This window comes from Vipera berus (assembly GCF_964194415.1).
Source record: "Vipera berus genome assembly, chromosome: 3".
In the NCBI taxonomy this organism is placed as follows: domain Eukaryota; kingdom Metazoa; phylum Chordata; class Lepidosauria; order Squamata; family Viperidae; genus Vipera; species Vipera berus.
The window spans coordinates 160,536,900-160,564,515 of NC_138204.1; the positions used below are offsets into that span (position 1 = coordinate 160,536,900).

At 37.0% G+C, this 27,616-nt stretch overlaps 1 protein-coding gene across 1 annotated transcript; it reads left to right on the top strand.

Annotated features, from left to right (window-relative positions):
* TMX3 (thioredoxin related transmembrane protein 3) lies at nucleotides 1-27,616 on the top strand. Its single transcript, XM_081324043.1, has 16 exons — nucleotides 1-108; nucleotides 1,793-1,850; nucleotides 3,148-3,187; nucleotides 3,774-3,897; nucleotides 4,170-4,215; nucleotides 4,543-4,623; nucleotides 7,892-7,991; nucleotides 8,699-8,776; nucleotides 12,193-12,259; nucleotides 13,486-13,584; nucleotides 15,938-15,995; nucleotides 17,987-18,040; nucleotides 20,186-20,242; nucleotides 21,040-21,169; nucleotides 23,445-23,513; nucleotides 25,039-27,616. Exons 1-16 carry the CDS (start codon nucleotides 63-65, stop codon nucleotides 25,300-25,302), a joined length of 1,371 nt encoding a protein of 456 aa, XP_081180169.1. The 5' UTR covers nucleotides 1-62; the 3' UTR covers nucleotides 25,303-27,616.

Sequence of the window (27,616 nt, forward strand, 5' to 3'; positions counted from 1 at the left end):
TGAGAGAAATCCCGTTTCCCCTTCCGGCTGATGGTTCCTTCTGTCTACCGGCTCCTGTCAGGATGGGGGCAGTGAGGAAAGAGCGGTTGCGCTTGTTGTGGGCAACAGGTACAATTGCAGCGGATGAGCTTGAGAAGGCGAGGGCAGCGTCCCGGGCGGTGAAGAGTTGGCCGGAGCGCAGGAAGTCTCTAAAGCTGCTAAAAGAGGGTTGGGGTGATGGTGATTTGTATTGGGGAGAGGGGGGGAGAACTGGGCGGAGACGCCGGGAAAGGCGAGGGGGGAGGGAGTTGCGGAGAGGAATGGGAGGAAGAAAGCCCCCCTCCCTCCTCCATGTCCCTCCGCTCCCTTCCGTCACCTCTTTGGAAAGGAGGCAAAGGGACAAGGAAATGGCCCCGAGCATCGATTGACGCTGCAGGAAGCGGATTGAAGGCGGGGGTGGAGGGGAGAAACGAGTACAACCAGTGCTTTTTTTGTAAAAGAAAAAGGTGCCGGAACTCACACATGTCATACAACCCGCCTTGCCTACCCTACAAGGTTCCATCCAAAAAAGGTGCCGGAATTCCGTTCTGAGCGTTCTGTGACAAAAAAAAAAGCCCTGAGTACAACTCTGAATAATACAGAACTGCCCTGGAAGTACGTAGCCTTAAGTGGAAGTCAGAACAGGGTCCAGGGAGATGGGTGGATTGGCCCCCTTTTGGGTATAGGACTCCCCCCCTTTCAAATAATAGATATCCGAAGGGTTCCCCGTGGGTGGTTGTAAATTTTATTTATCTATCTATCTATCTTTCTATCTATCTATCTATCTATCTATCTATCTATCTATCTATCTATCTATCTATTTATTTATTTTAATTTTTATACCGCCCTTCTCCCGAAGGACTCAGGGCGGTGTACAGGGCAATACAATAAAATACAATATATAAAAATTTTAAAAAAAATATTAAATACAATAGCCCAATTTTATAAATTACAAAACGTTAAAATACCCCTAAACCCATCAGACCAGGCCGGCTTGTTCAAAGCCCTGGACATAACTTTCTTCTCTCTCCCTCTCGAATGGATTACTTTTTAGGCAAACTATCTTATCCCTTTCTTGGGGGACAGGCAGCTGTCTTTGCCATTTGGGTTGAGAGAGATGGAGAGGGATTGAGGCTCCGGCCGCTTGCATCTTGCTGCTTGTTCTAAGAAGCAGGGAGCCAACTTTCTCCCTAAAAATCCTAAATTAAAAGAAGGCTGCCTTGAAATGTACAGGTAGTCCTTGACTTGCGACCACAATTGAACCCAAAATTTCTGTGGTTAAAGTGAGGCATTGGTTAAGTCAGCTCTGCCCCGTTTTTACGATCTTTCTTGCCACCGTTGTTAAGTGAATCCCTGCAGTTGATAACTTAGTAACACGGTTGGTAAAGAGAATCTGGCTTCCCTGTTGATTTTGCTTGTCGAAAGGTCGCAAAAGGGGAATCACGTGACCTTGGGACACAGCAGTGGTCATAAGTATGAACCAGTTGCTAAGCATTTGAATTTTGATCATGTGATCATGAGACTGCTACAAAGGTGGTAAGTGTGAAAAATGGTCATAGTTACTTTTTTCAGTGCCCTTGTAACATTGAACGGTCACTAAATGAACTGTTGTAAGTCGAGGACTACCTTATGAGAAGTTAAGGGAATTGGAGGAAAATTGGTCCTGTAGTATTTTGGAGTAGAGATGGCTTCGGTAGAAAATGAATGTGTAGGCTTTAGTGTATATGAAATAAGACACATTCTACTTTTTTCTTCTGCCAACTTTTTCTTCCAGCATTTACTACCTGTATACTTGCCATAGATGCATTGTTTGTGGAAGACTTAGATGAATCGTAAGTATGTAGCATTTACACAAATTACGAATTTAGAGATTTATGTTTTACTGTACCTTTATGGAATGACAAATATCCCATTAAGCATCCTTTTCTTCTTGTACATTAGTACATTGTAGATTACAAATACAGAAGAGACCACATCATTTTTTTTTAAATGGCCTTTTTTTGCTTAAGGGTTTGCTTACAAATGTACTTTTCTGTAGTGCGTAAATTAGTTGATCATATTACGTAACTATTCTTAACTACAAAAAAATCTTAAAACCTTTAATTTATATATGATGATACCAGTAATCTTTGTTATATATAACTATTCACATTTTTTCCTGTTTCGTTACAAGTTATGGTCATTGTGGCTCTTTTGAAACAAATACAATGGAATTAGTGCAATTAGTTATTTGCTTCAAAAGAAAAAAAAACCAACCCTTCCTTTTGGTCTATAAACAAATTTCAAAAGTTTTAAATCAGAAGCTTAAGACTTTGCAGGAGTCACAGTTTTAGTCAGAAATCTAAAAATTCCAACACATGAGACTTGACAGATTTTATTTTAGTTGCAGCTCTATAAACAAGATCTCAAAAATAATATCATTCCTGTATTGGGTAGAGAATTTGAATAAATATTCTATAAGGTCCCATTGGACCATGTTATTCTATATTTCTATTATTGACCCAGGATGTGGCACTGTGATTGTTTGTTTCTCTTGGTGGATAGCCTATTCCTAAAACTAGATGTGGGAAGTGCTACCCGTTTTATTTTTAAGATTATCTTTTTCTGTTTTACATTCACAATAGTGAGGAAAAACCAAGTTCTATGATATGTCTAACTCTTTAGGAATAATACGATTTGTAAACAATCTGTTCATTTTATGTTATTTATATTGTTGCATAGTGCCTACTGAATTGTTATATATTAGGATTATAATCCATATTACACAGTAAATTTGTGTAAGTCATTTGAAAGAGATCATTTTCAATGCACAGAAATGAAAAAAAAAAGCAAAGTGAAATGGTTGTGAGGCCTACTGAAAACTTTGAAAGCAGCCATGCAAGCCTGAAAAAGACATTGCTGCTTTAATTATTTTGCCGAGAGATGCTTTGCCCATCAAATTTTCCAGAAAAATGTTCATAGCTTTAAAGTACACAAAATGACATTCTAATCAATACCAAATTCTGTGAAATCTTTCTGTTTAAAGTGATTTCTCACTCATCATTTTGTTATGACCTAATGTAAATATCTAGAGTGTAGACAAATACCTAAATTTAGTAAGAATGTTTATTGGTTATGCATCTTTTGTAGGTTTAAAGAGAAACGTAAAGATGACATTTGGCTTGTTGATGTGAGTAACAGAGTTGTTAAATCTTTTAAATATAATTTGCTTTATTTTATTTTTTTACAGTTCTGTGATTAGCCTATCCTTTTGCAAAAGCAGAACATTCAATTAACAATAAAAACTTCTTTCAATGAAACTCAACTCTTAGTGGCTCATAGTCATGTTCCTGTAGTTTTATTTGGCAAATATGGAAGTGATTGGCTGTTGCTTTATTAATCTTATAAATGCAGTACAATTATTCTGATTAAGAGTTGATTTTATAAATCAAGAGAATCTGATATAGATTAGAACTGTGGTGTTACATGTGAAGCAGTGGTTTAAAAGTCATTGTTGGAAGATCTGATATGCTATTGTTAATTATTTATTGTATACTTTCCATACTGAGATGATCTACTGATTGTCTATGTTTACATTTACAACTTTACTTAGCATATGTATTATCTTGCATAGTAAGATCAAATATCTTGCTACTGCATTTCAAGAAAAAAAGTATTAGTAGTGTCCTCCTAACAAGCATTTTTAAAGGAACAAATAGGAAACTGCCATTCTTTATTTGTAGGTTAAATTCTGAATGGTTATGGTTTGTTCATAGTTCTATGCACCTTGGTGCGGCCATTGCAAGAAATTGGAGCCAGTGTGGAATGAAGTTGGTAAAGAGATGGGAAGTATTGGGTCTCCAGTAAAGGTTGGCAAGATGGATGCAACTTCTTATTCTAGTAAGTTTACTGCCAATGTATTCCCATGTTATATAATTTATAATTTTGGAAACTAACAAAAGCTCAATTAGCTATCGCTCCAAAATATTGGCAATTAAAAACTCAGTGCAGCATATTAATAGTCTAAATTAGTTACTCAGTAAAAGAATACTTTTTAAGTTTATAATTCCTGTTGCTTACTAGCATAGTTTGTAGTATATGAATTTGTCAAAGAAAAATCACATGCTAAAATTTTTCATTTTTTTCCTGTTTTATTTTGCTTCCTTTGGTAGGCATTGCCTCTGAATTTGGAGTTCGAGGCTATCCAACAATTAAACTGTAAGTTGAATATTGTGTTTTCTGTATTACAATATGTGTGCTTAATAATGTCTCACTTTGTTTCTCAGAAAAAAGCTTTGCAAATTTGTAATAAAACTTAAGCCAATCTTTTCTTTCAGGGTTTTTTTTGCATTAGCTAAAAGGCAACTGAAACTTTGTGAAGAGTCATTTCTCTTTACTGTTCCTAAAGTATGTTTTTAAATAGTATTGCTACACTAAGGTTATCCCTTATAATTGAATTCCATGTGCAATGTTTTTATTGGTTATTATTAAGCCTAAAAAATCTAGCATTAAATGTATTCACTGGTTTCATGTCTATTTATTTAGCTTGAAGGGTGACTTGGCATACAATTATAGAGGACCAAGAACCAAAGATGATATTATTGAGTTTGCAAATAGAGTTGCAGGGTAAGTATTTATGGGCTTAGTCCTGTCTAGCATGTAAAATAAAGAGCTGCATTGGAAAATACTGGGGGGGGGGAACATTGGGAGTATGTCAGATCATGCAACCAAACTGGCTCAGTATTATAATTAAAAGGCAACCTTTTTAATTTTTCACATTTGTATGATTCCTTGGGCATTTGGAAGAGTAGTTTTCTCCACTGCAATCCCACATTTCCCTAGTTTTATTTAATAGCCTTTGCATTCATTTTCTTGTATAGCTCTTAATGTTCTGGAGCAGAGTTCCCCAACCTTTTTGGCACCAGAGACCAGTTTCATGGAAGACAATTTTTCCATGGACTCCGGTGGTGGTGGTGGTGGGGGGGTGGTTTCAGGATGATTCATTATATTTATTCTAAATTTTCTAAATAATCAAATAAATAAGTGCACTTTATTATTATTGCATTGTATTAGATTAGACCGGTGACTTTCTGCTTCTAATAAAGTGGGAAGGAAAAGAGACAATCCTAAACTCAGCCTTCCAGCAAAACAAACCAAAGCCCCAGCATGTTGAAGTGCTGAAAAAACTATTCAGAGAGAGGGAGGGAGGGAGGGAGGGAGAGAGAGAGAGTGCAAGAGCACTGTGCAAGCCCAGCAGCTTTGGAAAAAGTGCAGATGAAAGAGGTATTCCCACAGTGCTTAAGGGGAAATGTAGCTTCTCCCCTCCCCACTTCCTCATTGCAAGCCGGGTAGGAGCGTGCTTGGCTTGCAAACATGAGAGTTGCAGGAAGAAAGGAGCATAAACGCACACACCAAATCAAACCACGAAAAGCAGGCAGGAAATTGCCAAAACCTGAGGCACCTGCAGCACCATCAAAACAAAAGCAAAAAAACTCAGCGGTCTTAGAAAACGTGCAAGTGAGAGATTCCCTTGAAGACGCAGTGCTTAAAGGGAAAGGTAGCTTCTCCTTGCCCCTATTTGCACCCTGAGAAAGCACCCTCACAGACACCTTGGGGAGGGGCGGGGCGGAGAAACCCCCTCCAACGAGGTCTTGGGGAATCCCCCGTTGCAAGCTGGGCGGGCGCGCACTTGCCTTGCAAACTTGGAGACTTGCGTGAAGGGAGCACGAGCCCAGCTGGGGTGCTGGGAAGGGGAGAGGAGGAAAGTGAGGAAGAAGAGGAAGAGGAAGAAAAAGGGAGCAGGAGGGAGAGAAAGCAGGAAGGGGAGGAGAGGAGGCAGAAGAAGAGAGAGCACAGGAAGCAGGAGGAGGAAGAGGAGAAAGGACTTTGAGCTCAGATTTTGCAAGCCAGTTGCAAGCGCAGCCGCTGAAGAACCTTTGCCCTGAGCAAGCCGGCTTCTGCCCTGCCAATCTCCCACCCCTGCCCAGACCCCTGCAGACTCGCCGCGTGCCTCCAGCTGTGCAGCCTGGTTCCTAAATGGCCGCAGCCCGGTGGTTGGGAACCCCTGTTCTGGAGTACAAACTGCTCATGGTGGAAGCCAATTCTTTTTATATAATTGTAACTGAGATTAAACATAAGGATTTAGATTAGATTAGATTAGATTTATTGAATTTATATGCCGCCCTTCTCCCTAAGGACTCAGGGCGGCTCACAACAAAAAAATTAAGAAACATGGAATACAAAATTTTAAAAAAAGAATTAAACAATAAATGTAATAGATACATGACAATTTAACTCAATAAAAGCCAAATTTAAAAAACATAGTCAGTCCAGACCCGCTTGTTGGAATAACCAAGTCTTCAGGTCATGGTGGAAAGACCGAAGGTCAGGGGCCGTCCGCAGCTCCAGAGGCAGTTCATTCCAGAGGGTCGGCGCGCCCACAGAGAAGGCTCTCCCCCTGGCAGTTGCCAGCCCACATTGCCTGGCCGACGGCACCCTGAGGAGGCTGACTCTGTGGGAGCCAACCGGGCGATGGGAGGTTGATAATGGCAGCAGGTGGTCTCGCAAGTACCCCGGGCCTAAGCCATATAGAGAACTTAAAGCAACTTTTTTTTTTAATATTCAATTTTATTTTCCCATTTCTTCCACAAACAAGTCAACAAATATATCGCCATACATAAATACATACACGTAAGTTTGGGTGCTGCTCGTCCATTTCCCCTTTCACTGTATCCACCCTCCTTCTCTCTCTTCCCTCTTCTCTACTTTCTTTCTCCCTTTCTCCTTTCTTTCCTACTTCCCTCTTCTTCCTCTCCTCTTTCCCTCACCACATTAGTTATTCCAACGACTGTTTGCTGTTATAAATGAAAATGGAAAGGTTATTGTTGCCATTTAGAATAGTTTAATTAACCTCCTTGGGATATGAAAGATTTAAAAAATAAGATTTAAAGAAAAAAATAATCCAATGAGTATGACAAGCAGAATATTAGTTTAAAGCTTTCAAATATGCTATATTCAATATTAATGTATCTGACTCCATTTCCATTACCTCTGTAACGATGTGTTTACTCTTGTGCTTACATGGAACTTTTAAAATGATTGTAGCAGTTACTGTTTTAACATAGTTGAAAGCAAACTTTAAAAACTTGCCTTTTTCTTTAAAAAAATATTCTAATGGGCAATAGTGTGATGAAATTGCATTACTAAATCTTCAAATGTTTTTATGTTGCCTTTAATGATGATGCAATTGTAAAAGATAGTTACTGTGGTAAAATAAGACGATGAAATATTTGCTAATAACTTCTAGATTCTGAACTGCAATGAATTCTGGTAAGATTTTATTTTCAAAGCTAGTCTTTTGGTTCCGTAACCAGTTTGATAGTTTTGATAGTTTGATAGTTTTCACAAAGTGCACTATAAGTGCTGATAACTGCTGAGCATTGTCCCTTGATAATGAAAATTTTTGGCTTTTAAATGTAAATACTAACAGCATCTTTAAGCATATGAAGTTAACACTGTCTTTCTCTGCCCCCCCCACCTTCATATTTACATGCATTTTAATTGTCATGGGACTCTTCATCCAGCTTTAAATAATGCAGTTTTTAAAAAATTAAAACCTTACCAGTTTTAGGCTAATTATGTTATTCAAAGTGGGGTTGCTGGGAATCCTTATCCTCTGAAAGAACTCTAGGAATAGTATAGGGGGCTTCAGACGTGGCCCTTTTGTGACTTGTGGATTTCAACTCTCGCTGGCTGAGGAATTCTGGGAGTTGAAATCCACAAGTCATAAAAGGGCCAAATTTGAAGACCCCCTGGAATAGCATTTAAGAAGCAGTTCATTGCCTTTTGCTATTGATGTTGATCTTTTGTTGTTTTCCCTATCTTTAATCTGCAGGCCTATTATTCGAAATCTCCCTAGCCAACATATGTTTGAGCATGTTCAAAAAAGACATCGCATATTTTTTCTGTACATTGGTGGGGAATCTCCATTAAAGGTCTGAAACACTAATAACCACAATATTTGTTTTGTTCATTTTTACATGTAGTTTATGGGCTTTAATATCTATCTCCTAATAAAGTTCTGTATTGCAGAATTTTGCAAACTGGTAGAAATTTACTTAAAACAGCAATGTCAAAGGAACTATGTTCCATTTTACTGGATAGAAATCATGAAACTGCGGTAATACTTGAACAGCCACATTTAGAATTCCACATTTTTTTTCTTTTCACTTCTGGAAAAAAGACCACTATAGTTAATGACTTGGAAAAATTAAAATGGGCTGGCAGTTTGTGATATGCAATTCACGCTATGAAAATACAAGAAAAAAAGGAAATGCTGTAGTTTCCTGCAGTATTTATGATAATATTGAAATGGGGAAATGGAGCTATCTTATTGCTATACTGAGATACAATAAATGTCAATAATACAAGATGAAGGAATTAACATAAGATTGTTTTTGCTTAACATACCAAAAAGTTGGATAAAAAAAGGATTTGTCTTTTGATATAGCAAAAGAATGGGGAGGTATATAAAAGTTATATTTATCTGTTATTGCTTGCAAATAATTCTGTAGTTGGAGTGGCAAAAGACCTGCATTAGTTGAAACATGAAATTAAACTAAAATAGTATCTTGCTCTGTTACCAAAAGAAGCTTATGAAGACCAAGAAATGCATTAAAACTACCCATTTGTATTTTCACAGGAAAGATACATAGAAGTTGCTTCCGAACTAATTGTTTATACATACTTTTTTTCTGCCTCAGAAGAGATACTGCCCAAGGTAAAATAATAACAATTATGATAATGTACCTGATTGAATACTTACTTGTGTTGAGAAATACCTCTTATCCATTGACAATATACCCCTTACTATTGATAGTAGTTTTAATGAATGCCAGGTAGAGTAAGCATTTAAACCTCCCACTATTAACTCAACCATTGATTGTCTGTTTTTCATGATAGAACCTAAACTTTCTTCACTGGCTGTTGAGTTTACATATTATGTTAAATTCTAATTTATTTTTACATTGGTTTGTTCTAATTGTGGTATTGATGGTGGTTATGCAACACTCAGCCACAGTGATTGGTTTATATTGCTCTTAGTCAAATCGCATTCATGATTAGTGCAACCTGTGAATCCAAATTAGGTAAATGAAAATATTACAATTAGGTAAAGGTAAAGGTTCCCCCGCCACATGACCACGGAGATGTCCTCGGACAAGCGCTGGGTCTTCGGCTTTGAAATGGAGATGAGCACCGGCCCCTAGAGTTGGAAACGACTAGCACATTACAATTAGAGAGTTTAATTATACATTTAAAACTTAGGTCTCTCTTTTTCTTAGAACAGTAAAGGATGAGGAGTGCAAATGAGCTTTGTCTTTGCACATAGGGTTATTACGAAAGTATTGGGAATTTATATCCTTGTTGCTAACTGGCAACCCAATATTTTATGTTTATGTCTGAATGTAAGTGAATAGTCCAACCAACATTGCCTGCAAGATCAGTTTAGTTTTAAAATAGTAGCCTTATTTTATTCAATAGATGGACATTTCACAGAACAATACAATACAGAAAAACAGAACTTTCACTGGAAAAAAAACTACTCAAAATTTAAAATACCAAATTAAAGGTGCCATTTATTTTTTTTTGGAAAGTTGAAAAACTGGCAGACTAATCTTAATCCTTGAAGGAGAACTTTCCTCCGTTTGGAAGTAATGTAGGCAAATGACCTTTTGTCTGAATTAGACAAATAGCTCTCTGTGAAAAATGAATATCCTCAAAGGGCCTTCCTGCAGATCTTACTAACTATGTAGGCTCACGAGACAAGTCATTTCTGAGCCAGGCTTTCAGCAGTTCATTATTTTAAAGGTGAAGAACAGCTTAAATTGAGCCTGGAAAACAATTCATCTTTATTACCACCTCCCCAAAGAAATATTTTACAATCCAACTTAAGTATCCCTGACTTGCTTTCTGCTTTTTATGTTTTTTCTTGCAAACTGGGGGGGGGGGGGAATCTTATATTTTACATTGTTAATTTATGTGAATGCAAGCACTTTACCTTTAATCGTGACCTTAGTAAGGACAGGACAATATTCTTTTATTAGTGCAAGTTAAATTATAGCCCCTTCACATATACTTGATATTACAGATTATATAAAGACATGGTACATCTTCATTAAAAGCATTTTCTCTACTTATATTTTGATGTGGCAAACTAAAAAGGACATCCTGTCACAAAGCTGATTAATATAAGCAGCAAAGAACAGTTATTGTTTTGTTTGAAAGCACAACTGAATTGTTTCTGTTAAAAGTATTTATAGTGACTTTAGTATACCCTGAGGCTTTATTATATGAGGAGAAGTTATGAAACCTGATTCAGACTCAAGGGATCATCGTAGCTCTTCATTGCTCAAGAGATCATTCTGCCTTGGGTCCTGGTAGTTTTTGTTAACTTCAAAGTTTGAAAATGAAAAATTGGGATAAGAAAAAGAATTGAGGTGCAAATTTCCAAATTCGATAAAAGATCCAAATGTACTTTTCTTCGGAATTTCTTTCTGTTAAGAGCAACTTATTAAACATGCATACACCAACTTGACATTTAAACATCTTTTTAAATAGTTATGCATAAACTAGTTTCTTAATTTAGTACTGAGAAAATGTGAGCAAAATATTTATGAATTGAATTGTCTTTTTAAAAGGCACATCTGGGTCTTCCTTCATGGTACATCTGCAAATATTTTTTTAAAATTTCCTTTTCCTCTGTTATAAAATCAGCCTAGTTTTTCCTTAATCCAAGAGAGGAAGTAGGAAAAGGAGGGACACAGACAATAACCTAATTTTTATCATTAATTCCTTGATTTTTTTTAAAAAAAGTTGTGACTATGTATATAATATCCATAATTTAACTAAGAATACTTTAAAAAGATTAATAAGGGAACAAAAACAACTGTCAGAAAAAAACAGGTTCGTGTTTAATACGCGTTTTAAAATCTACTACAACTATTAATTCATAATTAAAAATAAAGTATTTTGCCAGGCATCAAGGAAATGATCAGGTGCTCAGGCAGTTGGTTCTTCGGGAGACAATAGGCACACCACTAAATAAAGGCATTTTAAGCTTGATTAGTAGCTCAAGCAAACAGAATTAAAAGAATAACATAAAAGCTTGCATACCAAGCAAGATAATAACCAAATACCTTAAAAGCTGCCGGGAGCTCCTTAATAATGACAGCAGAGATATCCCAAAGGGGGGGGGGTAAATTTGTCAACAGTACCCAGAAATAGGTTCCTTTGCAGAAGCTCTCCCATAACAATAATCCCATAAAGGTAAAGGTTCCCCCGCACATGCGTGCTAGTCGTTTCCGACTCTAGGGGCCGGTGCTCATCTCCATTTCAAAGCCGAAGAGCCAGTGCTTGTCCGAGGACGTCTCTGTGGTTATGTGGCTGGCATGACTAGACGCCAAAGGCACACGGAACGCTGTTACCTTCCCACCGTAGTGGTCCCTACTTTTCTACTTGTATTTTTACGTGCTTTCGAACTGCTAGGTTGGCAGAAGCTGGGATGAGTAACAGGTGCTCACTCTGTTACGCAGCACTCGGGATTCGACCCGCCAGACTGCCGACCTTCTGATCGACAAGCTCAGCGTCCTAACTCACTGAGCCACTGCGTCCCTAATAATCCCATAGTTTTTATCAAAACCGGCACCATAACCTCATGGCTCTGCTATGGTCAGGGGACTGTCAGATCTGACCTTGACTGGATGTCTCATGACTCTGGGATGGGAATTGAAAGTCTGAGAGGGCAAAGCGTGGAAACTATGCGAAGATTCCTCACTCTTCTCTTTCAGCAAGCGAGAGAGAGAAACAAGCAGGCTAACTCAGAAGGAATTTTTAAACTTCTAGACTTTTCATAATATGATGGAGAAATAAAAACATGTCTAACTCTTCGAAATAACAATGGTTCTTTCACACTGTCCCTACATGAAGTCAACTCAGGGTTTCTTAAAAAAAAAAACTTTAGCTGACAAAGACTTCAGAGAGACTACTTCTTTTGCCACTTTTCTTTACTACAGTATTCATAATGGGAATGAAGTTAAAAATCAATAAGTATAGTTACTTATAGGAAAAATGCAGACTCTGAATGTGTAAAGACGACTTGTCATTAAACTGTTCTGTTTTTTTAACCACTTTTTTCAGCATATGACACTCCCTGAGATGCCAGCTGTTCTAGTCTTAAAAGATGGAACTTACTTTGTGTATGATGGTAAGTTCATCGGCTCTTATCATAGGTGTTTATGGATCTTAACTTTTTTATCTACAGTTATTTTTCTTTTCTTTTTCAAAAACGAGCTTGTTTATTTATTATTTATTTTTTATTTTTATTTATTTTAATTTCCATTTATATCCCGCCCTTCTCCGAAGACTCAGGGCGGCTTACAAACTTAGCAGTAGCCTTCATTCTATGTATATGCCTGCTTATTAGGGCTTTCACACACACCCCCAAGCGGCATTATTACAAAGTCAGCTTAATTGCCCCCAACAATCTGGGTCTTCATTTTACCTACCTCGGAAGGATGGACGGCTGAGTCAACCTTGAGCCTGGTGGGATGCGAACCTGCACTAATTGCAGGCAGCTGGTGTTACTTAAGGAGGCATTAGCCCACTGCTCCACCAAGGCTCTTTGCCATTACACTGTCCTTTCATATTTAAAAAGATTGAGAAGCAGTGCAGTGTTAGGTTAGATTATTTGTGGACTACCTGAGAATTGCTAATGTATGTGTCTGTAGGTTGCAGCAGGCTGGTGTGCGCTAAGCAAGTCAGGTGAGGTTGTTACTTGAATAGACACCAGGAAATGTATGCCATGCTGAGAAATTAAAAAAAACAAAATCTTGAATTGCTGCAGTAGAACAATGTGCCTGGTTTGGTGCATATTGACCGGTTTGGTTCCTTTAAAAAAAGTTCACTTAATGACCGTGGTATTTGCTTAATGATCACCAGATTCCTTAATGATCACCACACACACACAAAAAAGGTGTCTCCTTCAGATTCTTGGTATATTTCAGCCATTTATTAGAGTCTTGGGGGGCGGGCAGGAAAAACTAGGATATTTTATTCTGTATGTGACCAAGTGTATCTCTTCTTTATGGGAATGTGTAGTCTGGCATGGGGGAAGGGGGCTGCTCTTCCCGATAGGAATGAGGACTGACAGTTTGGAATGAGGGGTTGACCTGCAGGCTACATTTGCATTATTTGCTTTACATTCTTGCCTCCTAAATGATTAGTAACAGTTTGAAATGGTGCAAACTTTGAGAGCATCAGCAATTTCCAGTAAGCCAGTCCATATCTCATTTTCATCGGTGGAGCACAAAGCTTTGAATTGTTGTATATGGCCTTTATGTGCTTCTAATGTATACAGTTGAACTTAAGAGGTAACTCTTGATTAAGTACATCTTTTCATTTTTCTTACTTTCTCCCTTTTTCCCCATAAAGAGTATGTAGATGGTGATTTGTCAGCCTGGATAAATAGGGAAAGGTTTCAAGGATACCTTAATATAGATGGATTTACACTCTATGAGCTTGGAGACACAGGTAAGATGAGAATCCTTCCCATCTTACCACATAGATCTTTATAATGTCAACTTCAATTTATTTATTTATTTATTTATTTATTTATTTAGTTATATTTATATACCGCCCTATTCCCTGAGGAAATAATTATTAATTTCTGCATGCTGTGCCTGAAAGAACTATGTAGCTAAATGTGTGTTAAGTATGCATTTTATTTTGGATCGTGATGCTAAATACCTACAATTTTTCTTAGTATCCAGAATAACTTCGATTGCCTCCAGATTCTTTACCCATAGGGTGTGAACTGTTTTGAGTTTGAAATAGAGATTTCAACTTTTCTGGGCATGGAAAAAAGCACTGGTTTTTGAATGTATTATCCTGAGTGTGGAAGAAAGCACCATGCTGCTGTTGTGAATATTCTGTAATATTCAAAATTGCACTTTAGGCAATGTGACTTAGTGTTGTCTTGCTTATACTATTTCCTGTGTGGACCATTAGAAGCATCTGGGTTTAGTCAGAGTAGAGTGATCTGAAGAATGTGGATTTTGAAGCAGTAGGCATTTAAATAGAGATTGGCATATTGTGGGAGCCGTTCTAAATTTGATATGGAGAGAAAAGACCAGTGTTGCTGTGAAGATCTGTGATTGGATTGTGATTCATTGCTGCTAGAATATCTGGTTGTCTACCTCTTCAGAGCATACTTGGGGGATGTAAAAGTGTGGGTGATTAGAGAAAAAGAAAAGAAAGGAAAAGAAGTTCCCCACTATTTCTGTTTATATAATTAAATTATGTGGTGTTCTTTATCTGGGGAATTAAGATTAGAATTATAGAATAGAATAGAGCTGGAAGAGACCTTGGAGGTCTTCTAGTCCAGCCCACTGCTCAAGCAGGAGAATTTATACCATTTCAGACAAGTGACTCTCTAGTCTCTTCTTAAAAACCTCCAGTGATGGAGCGCCCACAATTTCTGAAGGCAAGCTGTTCCACTGGTTAATTGTCCTCACTGTTAGGAGGTTTCTCCTTAATTCCAGGTTGCTTCTATCTTTGGTTAGTTTCCAACCATTATTTCTTGTCCTGTCCTCTGGTGCTTTGGAGAATAGTTTGATGCCCTCTTCTTTGTGGCAGCCCCTCATATACTGGAATACTGCTATCATGTCACCCCTGTTTCTTCTTTTCTTTAGACTAGCCAAACCCAAGTCCTGCAGCCGTTCTTCATATATTTTAGACTCCAGGCCTTGGATCATCTTAGTTGCTCTTCTCTAAACTTTTTCCAAAGTCTCAACATCTTTTTTGTAGTATGGTGACCAGGTGTGGTGTTAGGGTTTTATAAAGCGGTACTAATACTTTGCGTGATCTTGATTCTATGCCTCTGTTTATACAACCCAGGATTGTATTAGCTGTTTTGGCTGCTGTTGCACACTGCTGGCTCATAAAGTGATCCAAGGTCCCTCTCACAGTTACTGTTTTTGAGCCAGGTGTCGCCTAATCTGTACTTCTACCTTTGATTTTTCCTGCCTAAATGTAAAACTTTGATTTTCTCCACATTAAAACTCATTTTGTTTTTCAAGTTTGTCAAAATATTTCTGGATCCTGAGCTTGTTTTCTGGGGTGTTGGCTATTCCTGCCAGTTTAGTGTCATCTGCAAATTTGATGAGTTCCCCTTCTATTCCCTCATCTAAGTCATTTGTGAAGGTATTGAAGAGTACTGGGCCTAAGACGGAGTCTTGTGGCACCCCACTGCTTGCTTCTCTCCATGTGGATGTCATACCATTGAGGACTACTTGCTGAGTATGGTTTGTCAGCTAGCTACAGATCCATCTGGTGGTGATGTTGTCTATCCCACCTTTTTCTAGCATACTAAGCAGCAGGTTGTAGTCTGCTTTGTCAAATGCCTTACTGAAATCTAAGCATACTATGTCCACAGTGTTTCGCTGGTCTACTAATTTAGTCACTTTGTCAAAGAATGAAATAAGGTTGGTTTGGCATGATCTGTTTTTAACAAACCCGTGCTGGCTAATAGTTATAACTATGCTTCTTGTTCTCAGATCTGTTTTTGATTATCTTTTCCAGGATCTTCCCAGATTATGATGTTAGACTGATTGGCCTGTAATTTCCTGGGTCTGTTTTTTCCCCCTTAAATCTAAGAAATATTTTTCTATGTGGTCGTACCAATGGTAATTGGGACCAGAAACCATGCCACTAGCAGTGCAGTCATAAATAAAGTTTGGATTTATTTTATTGTTAATTCTAATCTGTAATTTTACATTTTGCTTTTTAAAATTTTTTTTATTGACTATCTTGATTGCCAATGTAGAAAATAATGATAGAATATAAATCAAAACAAATATGCATTATGCATCTCACTTTATTTTAGGAAAACTTGTGGCTATTGCAGTTATTGATGATAAAAACGCTTCTGCAGATCATGTAAGGTAGGTCCAGGGGTTTGGTCTTAAAATATGAATTATTATTTTAAAACTGATGTTGAACTCTTCAAAAAAATAATTGACTTTGTGTAGCAATAGCAATAGCACTTAGACTTACCGGTATATGCTGCTCCATAGTGTTTTATAACACTCTGGGCGGTTTACAAATATCAGCATATTGTCCCCAACAATCTGGGTCTGCATGTTACTGGTTTTGGAAGGATGTGGATCAATTTTGAGCCCCATCAGGATTGAACTCCAGGCTGTGGGCAGAGTTAGCCTATTCATACCGCATTCTAATCACTGTGCCACTTGGGTTCCTGGAATATAATATTCATAATTTAACTATCATAATAAGAATACTTTAAAATCTAAATAACAAAATAGGTAGTTCTTGCCTTAAAACCATTTGTTCACCAACCGTTTGAACTTATGGCAGTGCTAAGCGAAGGGATTTACAACCCATTCCTGAAGTTACAGGTGTTGCATTTTCACATCAAAATTTGGGCACTTGGGGCAACCTGTCCTAATTTAAGACCACAGGGGTGCTGCAAATCTCCCCACCCACCTATCAACCTCTGCCCTTTTCAAAGAAAGGGTTCAATGGAAGTGAGCCAAACATAGCTCTCACTTTGCCACCCTGTGCCTCCTTGCCTCTCTTTCCAACCCTCATTTGCCTTTTGGGTTTTTCCAGGATAAAAAGAGCACACACACACACACACACACACACACACACACACACACACTCCAAATCCTATTGTTATTCTAAGTCTAAGAAGATAATGATAGGACTTAAAATGAAGTCCTAAGAAGGGAGGTGGAAGGAAGAAAAAATATTTAGTGTTTAGAAGCTGGAGAGAAGATAATGACAGCACTCTTCAAATATTTGAAAAGCTGCCACCCAAAAGAAAGACCCAGTAATGTTTCCTATCATTGCAGAATGCAGATCAAAGAATAATAGTTTTAATTTGCAGGAAAGCAACTTTTCATTGAATATTAGGAGAAAATACTTTCTGACCCACAAGAGAATTTGAGTTCAAGTGTAGACGATATACAAAGAGGTTTCCTTCAGTGGCTATCAGGATTTCCCGGGATACTTTAATTCGAATTCCTGCATTCAGAAAGATTGGATTCAATCCAATTCTGAGCGAATTTTACAGAGCATTTTAATCAGAGCAACAGGGTGACTGTTGGCTCAAAATCCTATCTGAAATTCCATGCTGGAATAGTCAAAGCAGCCTGTGCTCCAGTAAAATAGAGCGTAAGAAAGCAGATCTCATGTTCCTTTGATTTTTTATACCAGAGTCCCAGAAGTATATTTAGTGGTATTCTATGGTGAAGAACCAAACAATAGAAGAATTGGCCAAATGGATTATTTATTTTCCAAATTGAAAAGTTTCACAAGGAATAATTTATTACAGATTACCATACAGCTACTAAATAAATTCAAACAAAAGGTATTGTAGGACTCTGTCTCATTAGCAACTGACTTCTTGAATTTTGCCATACTTGCATACCAGTTTGTACCGTTGGCTGCAAAACCAAATACCACTATTTAACTCTTGCATAAATCACATATTTCTAATAAAATTATTATTAGCTGTAATATTGCCATTTGTAATATTACCCCTGCCACTTAAAACCTCTATGTAAATGCATCCTGAAACATTGGGAACGTGATGTTTATTAAGGATTGGATTCAAAATCTATTTATGTATTCTTTTCTTGAATAGGCAGTTCAAATTAAAAAATGATATACTAAGTTTGTCTTTGGCACATATTTCCTAATATTTCATAATAGCGGAGTTTTTTCCCTTTATAATTTGAAATTAAGGTATAAAATGGATTTAATAAAAAACAAAGATTTGCAGAGGAATTCAGATGCCGTATAGTTCATTCCTCATTAGCTGGCTTCATGCTTGTATTCTTTATTTCCTTTGTATATTTTGACCAGTTAAAAAGATACGGAAAGCCAATGAATTTTTTTTTTCTTGCAGATTGAAATCTATTGTTCAAGATGTGGCTAAAAATTACAGAGACCAGTTTCATAGGTAATTAAGTTAGATTTTTTATGTTTATAATCTAGCTCTATCTTTTGTTACATGCATATACAGTATATCCAATTCTGGTAGATTTTACTGTGCTTCTCAGAAATCTGTGATCTTTTAATAGGTAATATATTTTTGTTTGGGAATCCTAATGTTAAAAAATAAATGTCCAGTGAATATAGTGGTTTCATTTAGATAAATAGGGATTGGATTGCAGTTTAAACCATTTGCAGTTTTTTGCAATTTAAAATTATGTACATATGGTATTACAAAATGTATTCTGTTTTTTACATCATGTTTACAATGTAGCTCAACTAATAATACACAATGTAAAAATGCAATAGTCTATTAAACAAACCGGTTAAAAAAATGAAGAGCATAAAACAGCAGCAGCAGCAGCATATAATTACAACTCAGCTCAACAATCTAAACACTTTGTTATACAATACTTACTTTATCTATCATCTATCATTGAGGTATGCCACGTTGAGCCATTAGTGGTGCTAACTAAAAGAAGATCCTAATAAAAACAGAGATAGGTGGGTCAGTAGCTCTATTATGTTTTGAGTTTATTGGTGGCTTAGGAGAAGAAGGGCATATGGTGGGAAAGCATGGGAAATGGCTGGTCAATGGGATATGCCAAGATGAAACTTACACAGCAGCAATTAAGAAGAGGAAAGGAATAGAAGTTAGGAAAATGGTGAACCAGTGGAGTATGTTGCAAAGAAAGCTGTGGAAGAGAAAGAGGGGTGCTGACCTGGGACATGGTAGTTTGCTTGAGAGGGCATGAAACAAAAGTTCCCCTTTGCTTCTTGTACATATGTAGTAAGGAGCTATGATAAGTTAATTATTTTCTTGAGGCTCAGTACTGCTATCTGCTAAGATCCTATAAAGAGCTATAGAATTAGTAATCAAAGCAGTAGGAAAAAAGCTCTTTGTATTACCAATGGGTTTAATTTCATGTAATTTTTCTGTATTTTCATATGGCTGGTAATTAACAGTAATCGGGAGGTCAGTACGCCCATTTACACTGTTAGTCCCATTTGTGTCATGAGTTGCATCTGGCTGTCAGTAGTTTTTTGGGTGCAATTCAAGGTGTTGATTATCAGCTATGAAGTCCTTCATAGCATGGGGCCAGGTTATTTGAGGACTGTCTCTCTCCAATTGTTTGACCTATTCCATCAGATCTAGAAAAAGGGGTGTTCTCAGTTCCTTAAATTAAAGAGTTCTTGCCATCTCTCAGGAACCAGGACCCATTAGGTTACTCTAATCCTGCTGGCCTCTTGTGACGCTCATAAATCTGTTTTCTCTTAGGTGGAGGAGAAATGAAGGGAATGTATCTGTTATTAATTGGTTTATCCTTGACGGCCATTTGTCTTTTATGTGTTTTAGTTACTGCATCCTTTATAGTATTGATGCTTTTATTGTGTTAGACACCCAGAGTTGTTTATCTGGTGTGGATGGCCATATAAATCGTCGTCATCATCATCATCATAAGATCATGAGTAATAAGATTCTTTTACTTGTTTTAGTTTTTGGATCTGTCTGTCAGATCCCTAGTGCAATAGTAAAAGTTTGCACTGCTCTTTCAAGAATAGTTTGGCAATTTGGAGAGACCTACATGCAAAGTATAACAGAGTTCTAAGTTGCTGTTACCTATACATTGTTCTGTAAGATTGCCTCATTCTAGTTTCATAATTAATTATGAGACAAATGAACAAGACCTTAGAGGTATTCCATAGCTTTACTTGCCCTAGTTGGTTTCTGAAGCTCAGGATCAAATCCTGTCTGCTTCCAAGACTCTTCCAGGTGCACGTAAAGCAAATTTTAGAACAAAACTTTCATATAGGTAAAAGGATAAAATACTACATTTGCAGCTCTTTCCCTTCCAAATCCTTAGTTGCTTTTTTCCTTAGCCAAGTTTTTGTTATTCATGATTGCATAGGGTATTTTGAGTAAATAGTGTTGGATAATCAGTTTTCTGTATCTGTTCCTGCTATCCTAAAGATTGAATCTCCTTCCTTTTCCTCTTTGAATTTTCCTTTCAGCAAATGTATTGGTTGATATCATGTTTTTTGTTTGTTTATTAAGATCATTATTCATTTCAAATCAGTCTAACGGATAATATTGTGAATTGCCTTTTAATAGAAACTTCCAGTTTGGCTATATGGATGGAAATGAATATATTAATAGTTTACTAATGGAGTAAGTAAAACCATTTTTTTTCATATGGAGAATAAAGTTATTTGTTTCTTTCAATTAAACTCTTTAAACAAAGATAACCGAAAGATGAAATATTCAAATGTGTTTCCACTAGATGGCAGCATTAAATAACTAATTTTCAGGAGCTGAAAAGATTTGGCTTATGGAGTTTGTACTGTGCCTACCTGCGGTAACATCCAATCATGTATGTCCTTCAGAAGGCTACATGAGGTTCTTCTGTGATTGACAACTAAAGACATAGACCTATCTCTGAATTAGTAATAAGTTGTAATGACAGCTTGTAAAGGGAAGATTACCTTATCAGTGCTTACTGCTGCTTTTGTCTTTTAAGTAGTCTGTACTGTTTTCACTATTGCATTAATGTTCTCTGAATTCAGTTATAGTGCCTTTAATTTCTAATCAGTTGCATTCATTGGGTAAATATTAAAACTTGCAAAACTGCAGTACTGTCAGTTTGTAGCATAATTAATGCCTGATTCATTTGGTCCAACAGGCTAGTACAGATGTTGAATAGAATGAAACACTAGACAGAACTGTGAATACTTTAGAGCCTTTGAAATGGATGATTAATTAGCCATAATTATTATATTTATATAAGAAGTAAATTAAACCAACCTATCAGTCCCTAGTGTTATTCCACAAAGATTTAGTGGTAAGTAATATGATTGAAAAACCCTTCTCTTCCCAGTTATTTTGGTAAGAGTGTGATCATTCTTCAAGGCTTTATTAATGAACTAGTTATAGTTCAGTTTCTGAATTGTTTGGTTTTACTGTTTCAGTGATTTGGTAATCCCCACTATTGCTGTCCTGAATACATCCAATCAACAATATTTCCTACCGCATAAACAAATAGAGAGCACTGAAGATCTGGTCCAGTTCATTAACGATATTTTGGAAGGTGCCACTGAAGTAAGTATTGCACATTTGTTTAAAATCTCAACAGTTTTTCAAATTACCAAAATATGAGAGCAGTTCATTAATTATCCCACTTCGTTTGCACTGTCTTGCTTGAAGTATCTTTGCATATATTTATTTGGAAATCAAAGCAGAATCTTTGGAGTGTTGCTAACCTCATTATTTGAAATGTGTCTGTGGTGACTATCGCAGGTCCGCTCCAGTTTGGCTTCAGTCATCCTCTTGGTTCTTTCCTCGTACGTCAGACAACTATCTTCTCTTATGTTTAGGTTCCAAATGTATGTTTACGTATAACCTTTAAAGGGAAAAAATTAACGGCTCATATAAATAGTTTAAACATGGGTTATGAAACTAGCAGGACAAGAGGAGAGACGACTGGTGGTCTCTCCATTTGATTCTCTCCTGCCGCAGAGCTAGCTCCTGCCTTCTTCCTGTTCCACCATATCAGCAACCGGCACAACTTTTTAAGAGTAGAAGGGGAAAAAAAAACTACATTCTTTTCTTTTCTTTATGGGTTATTCCACAGGACTGATCCGTAGTTTATATGTGGCCATCCAAACACTTGAAATGAATGGCTTGTTATAGCATTACAATTGACTTCATAAATATTATAAATGATCTAGAACTTGTTATTTATACATGGTGTGAATGAAATCCACTGTGGAGTTAATCTGGCTTGGTCAATCAATCAGAATAGAGCTTGGAAGGGACCTTGGAGGTCTTCTAGTCCAACCCCCTGCTCAAGCAGGAGACCCTATACCATTTCAAATAGGTGATTGTCCAGGCTTTTCTTAAAAACCTCTAATGAGGTTCCATAGGCTTGAGCCTTGGTGGAGCAGTGGGCTAATGCCTCCTTAAGTAACACCAGCTGCCTGCAATTAGTGCAGGTTCGCATCCCACCAGGCTCAAGGTTGACTCAGCCTTCCATCCTTCCGAGGTAGGTAAAATGAGGACCCAGATTGTTGGGGGCAATAAGCTGACTTTGTAATAATGCCGCTGGGGGGGGGGGCAAAAGCCCTAATAAGCAGGCATATACATAGAATGAAGGCTACTGCTAAGCTTGTAAGCCGCCCTGAGTCTTCGGAGAAGGGCGGGATATAAATGGAATTAAAATTAAAAAAATAAAATAAAAATAAAACTACAGGTAGTCCTCAATTTTCGACTGTTCATTTAGTGACCATTTGAAGTTATGACAGCACTAAAAAAAGTGACTTAAGACCAGTCTTGCACTAATGACTGTCCCCATAGCCACATGATTATGCTTCTGGTGCTTGGCAATTTTTGCACATTTACGATGGTTGAAACCTCTCTGGGTCACATGATCACCATTTGCAACTTTCCCAGACGGCTTCCCATAAGCAAAGTCACTGGGAAAGCCAGCAGGGAAGGCTACAAATTGCAGTCACATGATGTCTCGCTTAATGACTGTGGCAATTCATTTAACAACTGGGACCAAAAAGGTCATAAAACCCGGTCATGTGATGCCTCTCTCTTAACAACTACACCACTTAACAATGAATTTTCCAGTCCCAATTGTGATCATAAGTCAAGGATTTCATGTATCAGAACTAATGTATGCTTTTCTTTACTGTATTGTGGGCATGAAGTGTGCCTTTAGTCCTAAAGGAGTAATGTTCAGCCCTTTCTCACTTTTGATCCCCTATAGTTCCATAGCTTTGCTTGAACTTCAACAATAGAAGCAAATTGTGGTGAAGAGAAGACACTAGATTTCTGATGAGTGAACCATTACAGCTAATATCTTAGGGGATGCCACAAAGAAAAAGGGGGTCAACCTATTCTCCAAAGCACCTCAAGGCAGGACAAGAAGCTAATTGAGAGAACCAATCTAGAAATTAGAAATTTTCCGACGATGAAAACATTTAATCAGTGGAATAGTTTGCCTTCAGAAATTGTGGGTTCTCCATCACTGGAGGTTTTAACAGGAAATTGGACAACCACTTGCCTGAAGTGGCATACATCTCCTGTTTGAGCAAGGGGTTGGACTAGAAGACCTCCAAGGTCCCTTCCAACTCTTATTATTCTGTTAAGTGTTATTATACTCTTCTAAGAGTCTGCACTGAGTCCATCTGTGTTGCCCTGCAGGAATAAGGTAGGATCCCCAACTCTACATGAAGTAATTTCTCTTCAGTGAAACAATATTTTTGTAAGTAAGTATTGGTAATATGACATTGTAAAATAAAGTAATTGAAAACTGAAAAATAAATAAATAATGCTTATCTCCTTTAATCTTTTATCTTTCAAATTTCAGGCATATGGTGGAGATGGAATTCTTCAACGAATCAAGAGAATAATTTACGATGCCAAGTCTACAGTGGGAGTACGTAAAGTATTAGAAAATATTTATAGCCATCAAGTTAAAGTAGATGCACCACTTGCTAAGCACAGAAATGAATCCGGAAAGGTTTTATTCAATCATATTATTAAGTTTGTTGGATTTCTCTTGGTTACAATACACCTTGTTTTTGAAATAAACCTGTTGACATATAAAATGTGTCATTGGTAGTAATTGGATAGATATGTCATAGTACATAAATCAGTCTTGTTTTTGTTTCTCCCCACAAAGAGCATAACATTTAACTATAATTTTGCTTTCTTTCTCGAGTGATATACATTTCTATTATTTTTAAAATGTGTTCAGTTGGGTGCTGTGCTGGTGGAAATTGTGCTGCTACATATTTACATTGGACAAGGAAGGATATTATTTTCTTTCAGTTGTATAGTTTTCTTTCCATTTCTTTCTTATCTTGTACACATGCAGACACTTTGAGCTTGTTTTTTATGGATATGCCAAATCATTTCTGATTCAGATAAGTGTGCATAAATACATCCATGTTGGTAGTTGATGTCCATGAACACCAGTTGACATAGGACCAATGTTGTGTAGACGTCAACACAGTTTTTCATATGTTTGTTGTGTTCTTCTGTGCAGTTTAAACTATTAAATAATCTTAAGTCTAGGCCATCCTCCAGCTATGGAATAAATTCTGACAATTTTAAGTGCAAAAGAGTAACATTTGCATGCATGTGCCTTAAAAGCCACTCTTCCCGTAACAAAAATTAAATTGATCTATTTGAAATATGTCAGGGACACAGTGGCTCAGTGGGTTAGGACGCTGAGCTTGTCGATCAGAAGATTGGCAGTTTGGTGGGTCGAATCCCGAGTGCTGCGTAGCAGAGTGAGCGCCTGTTACTCGTCCCAGCTTCTGCCAACCTAGCAGTTCGAAAGCACGTAAAAATGCAAGTAGAAAAATAGGGACCACTACGGTGGGAAGGTAACAGCGATCCGTGCGCCTTTGGCGTCTAGTCATGCCAGCCACATGACCACGGAGACGTCCTCGGACAAGCGCTGGCTCTTTGGCTTTGAAACGGAGATGAGCACCGGCCCCTAGAGTCGGAAACGACTAGCACGCATGTGCGGGGGAACCTTTACCTATTTGAAATATACTTTTTACAAAGAGTTCCGAAGGTAGATGAGACCAAGTATAAACAAGGAAAAAATGGGAAGTAACACCCAGGCTTTCTCTGAAACCTTTCTTAGAACATTTGTGTGCATATTCCTTGAGCTCCTGGGGATTATTTCTGGCCATGTTGCTAGTTCTAAGGGTGAGTCATGAGGCAAGAAAAAAAAAGGCTGTAAGGATACCAGCAAAAAAATAACTGCCCAACAATCTCCCCACTTCTTTCATTCAAGTTTCCGTGAGATACTCAAATGGCATTCTTCAGACCTTGATTCTTCTTAAAATATGTTAATATATAAGCGTGGGGAAGTGGTGGGAATCATCTTCTCCAAGGTATTCAATACGTTATGAAAATATAACTGATGGCCAATTATTTCCCTACAGTCCGTTTTCAAGAGTTCACCACTTCTTGGTTGCTTTCTGTTTGGTCTACCACTGGGTGTCATCAGCATCATGTGTTACGGGATTTGCACTGCTGACTCGGGTGGATCAGATGAAAGTGAGGCATCTAAGAAGGAAACCCCGAGCAGGGATCTAACTGATGAAGGTACCGAAGAGGAACCAGAGGAGGAAAGCAGTGAAAGTCCTGTAGAATTTCCAGAGCAAGAGCAAGAACAGAAAACTATATTGGAAAAAAAGAAAGACTGAACTGTTTAATGGTTTTGTTTTTTTCCTGTAGAATTTCCAAATAGAGACTTATTTATTGAATTCAATTACACCTGTGATCTTCAGAGATAAGAACTTTTTCATTCATTTGTGTTATGTGCATGCATTCAAGTTGCTTGGCTGTGAAGAAGAATGGGGTTGGAGTTGGGGTTTTGAGGTCTCTTATTGTCTCTGTTCTGCTTAAAAAGAAAATTTGAGAGAGTAGATGGGTTGTTTTAATGAATGTAATCTGAGTTGGGTTATAAAAACCCATCATTTCTTTTTTGGATACTGATATGTATAATTAAAAATATTTTTCCCATTATGGCCAAAGTCTTCCTTCCTTCCTTCCTTCCTTCCTTCCTTCCTTCCTTCCTTCCTTCCTTCCTTCCTTCCTTCCTTCCTTCCTTCCTTCCTTCCTCCCTCCCTCCCTCCCTCCTTTAATTTTGCCTGTGATAAAACCTATAAATACTGAGCTGTAGAAATCTTTCATGGAAAATATGCTTTGAGATATTGCATATTTTAAAAGCTATACTTTCCAAACAGTATTTCTTATTTTTTAAGGAAATAATTTAGAATTTCTCTTTAGAAAATGGGATAGCTAAAGAGAAGTATTACAAATTCCCTGGCTTTTTTTTAAAAAAAACACCATGATTAGTAAATATAGAAATAGCATTTATTTACTTTCTGTTTGATCTCTGGGTCCATTTGTTACTAATTTACATTATATTGGTCCAATGTGTTGCAGTAAAGGTGTTAAATCTTTTTCCTGTACAGGAAATTCCCCTACATTTTAACCATATGACAGTCTAATGATTCTGTTTGTTAATTGCTGCACTAGCATAATAGTTTGGTGAATATGGCTTTGCATAGTTAATGACAAATCTTTTTTTAACTAAACAATATTTAAGCTATCTAACAAAACCCTTGCTACATCTTTGGTTTCTGCAGCTGAAAAGAAATCTTAATATTTTATTGACTTACATTGAAAATTCACTTGACATCTTTATATGGCCAGCATTTTTTTTAAAAAAGAATACTTTTTGTCATAAGTTTTAATTATATATATATCATCCCTCGTACTGTCCCATGATATGAATAGAGACCATGTTTCCTAGGTTGAGATCTCAAGGGATAAGCCATAGGGTTATACTTGGAATATTGAAACCATGGTGATTGCCATAGCAATAGTTTTTAAAACTATGGCTGTATAATATTCAGTTTAACAACTGAAAATAAAAATTGTAAGCTTATGTGTCATAGTGGAATATTTGGCTTTAATCAGCAGAGTTTCTTACATACCTTGTCAAATATTAAGTTTAATTTTTTTTTAAAAAATACGACCTTAAGGCCAAGGAATCTTTTGTTTGCTACTTCATTTAATTTCATTCTCTATAACAAACTCTCATAACTCTTAAACAAAGCTATCCAGCCTAATTCTTTGTCATACAATATTTTATTAATTGGAAATTATACTATCCTTATTGCAGTTGTTTTGAAAAATAATCATACACATTTTTAGAAGAAGAACCCCTTTCCTTGATAAAAATGAATATTGATCTTTTAAAAAAACACTTATATTTCTTGTGTTTTCATACCAAGTACTTTTACAAGGAGCTACTATCTTTCCAAAGAATAAATGGTTTTATTCTATGTATAGTGAATGGAAATGTTTTAACTATTACTGTTGGATTATATATAAAATGGTTTATTTTTATTGAAGCTTATTGAACCTTCAACTAGTCTATGAATGTAGAAATGCTTTATAAATATTTCCCCCCCCCTCAGGCGTTTCAGACATCTGTTCATATCTAGCTTTGACCCACGTAGCAGAGAACACTTCTAGTTGCTGCAAAATAGTTGCTCAAAATGCCAAAGGATAGTCAGTAGTTCTGCACGTGATGCCTACTGCCCGGTGCATCTTAAAGGGAATTATAGCTGTCTTTTGTTGGTACCATTTCTGTGCCCATTAGATATTCTTAATCAGATGTTCAGTGTCTCAAACAATAATATTTAAGACTAAAGTATAGTTTATCATTTTTCTTTTGAATGACTAAACTTCCAGATAGTTTTACTAAACTGAAATATATTTCCATTTTCACTCCAATGTTTAACATAATAATTAGAATGAAAAGCCTCTGGTATGAAACAAAGTGAGCGATCACATGAAGTACTTCACTCAGTAGCTATTATGACTTGAATCGGAAGTGCTCTAATAACTTACATCCCAAATAAACATTATCAAGTGTAAATTGGTTGTGTGTGTTGGGGTGTGTGTATACTGTATAATAACAAAGGTTGGTGCTGCATTTATGTG

Bases quoted from the DNA above. Each gene is read 5' to 3' on its own strand.
- TMX3 (XM_081324043.1), top strand. From the start codon at position 63: ATGGGGGCAGTGAGGAAAGAGCGGTTGCGCTTGTTGTGGGCAACAG. The intron at 3,188-3,773 runs GTGAGTAACAGA...GTTTGTTCATAG, and splicing joins ATGACATTTGGCTTGTTGAT to TTCTATGCACCTTGGTGCGG. The intron at 23,514-25,038 runs GTACGTAAAGTA...ATTTCCCTACAG, and splicing joins ATGCCAAGTCTACAGTGGGA to TCCGTTTTCAAGAGTTCACC.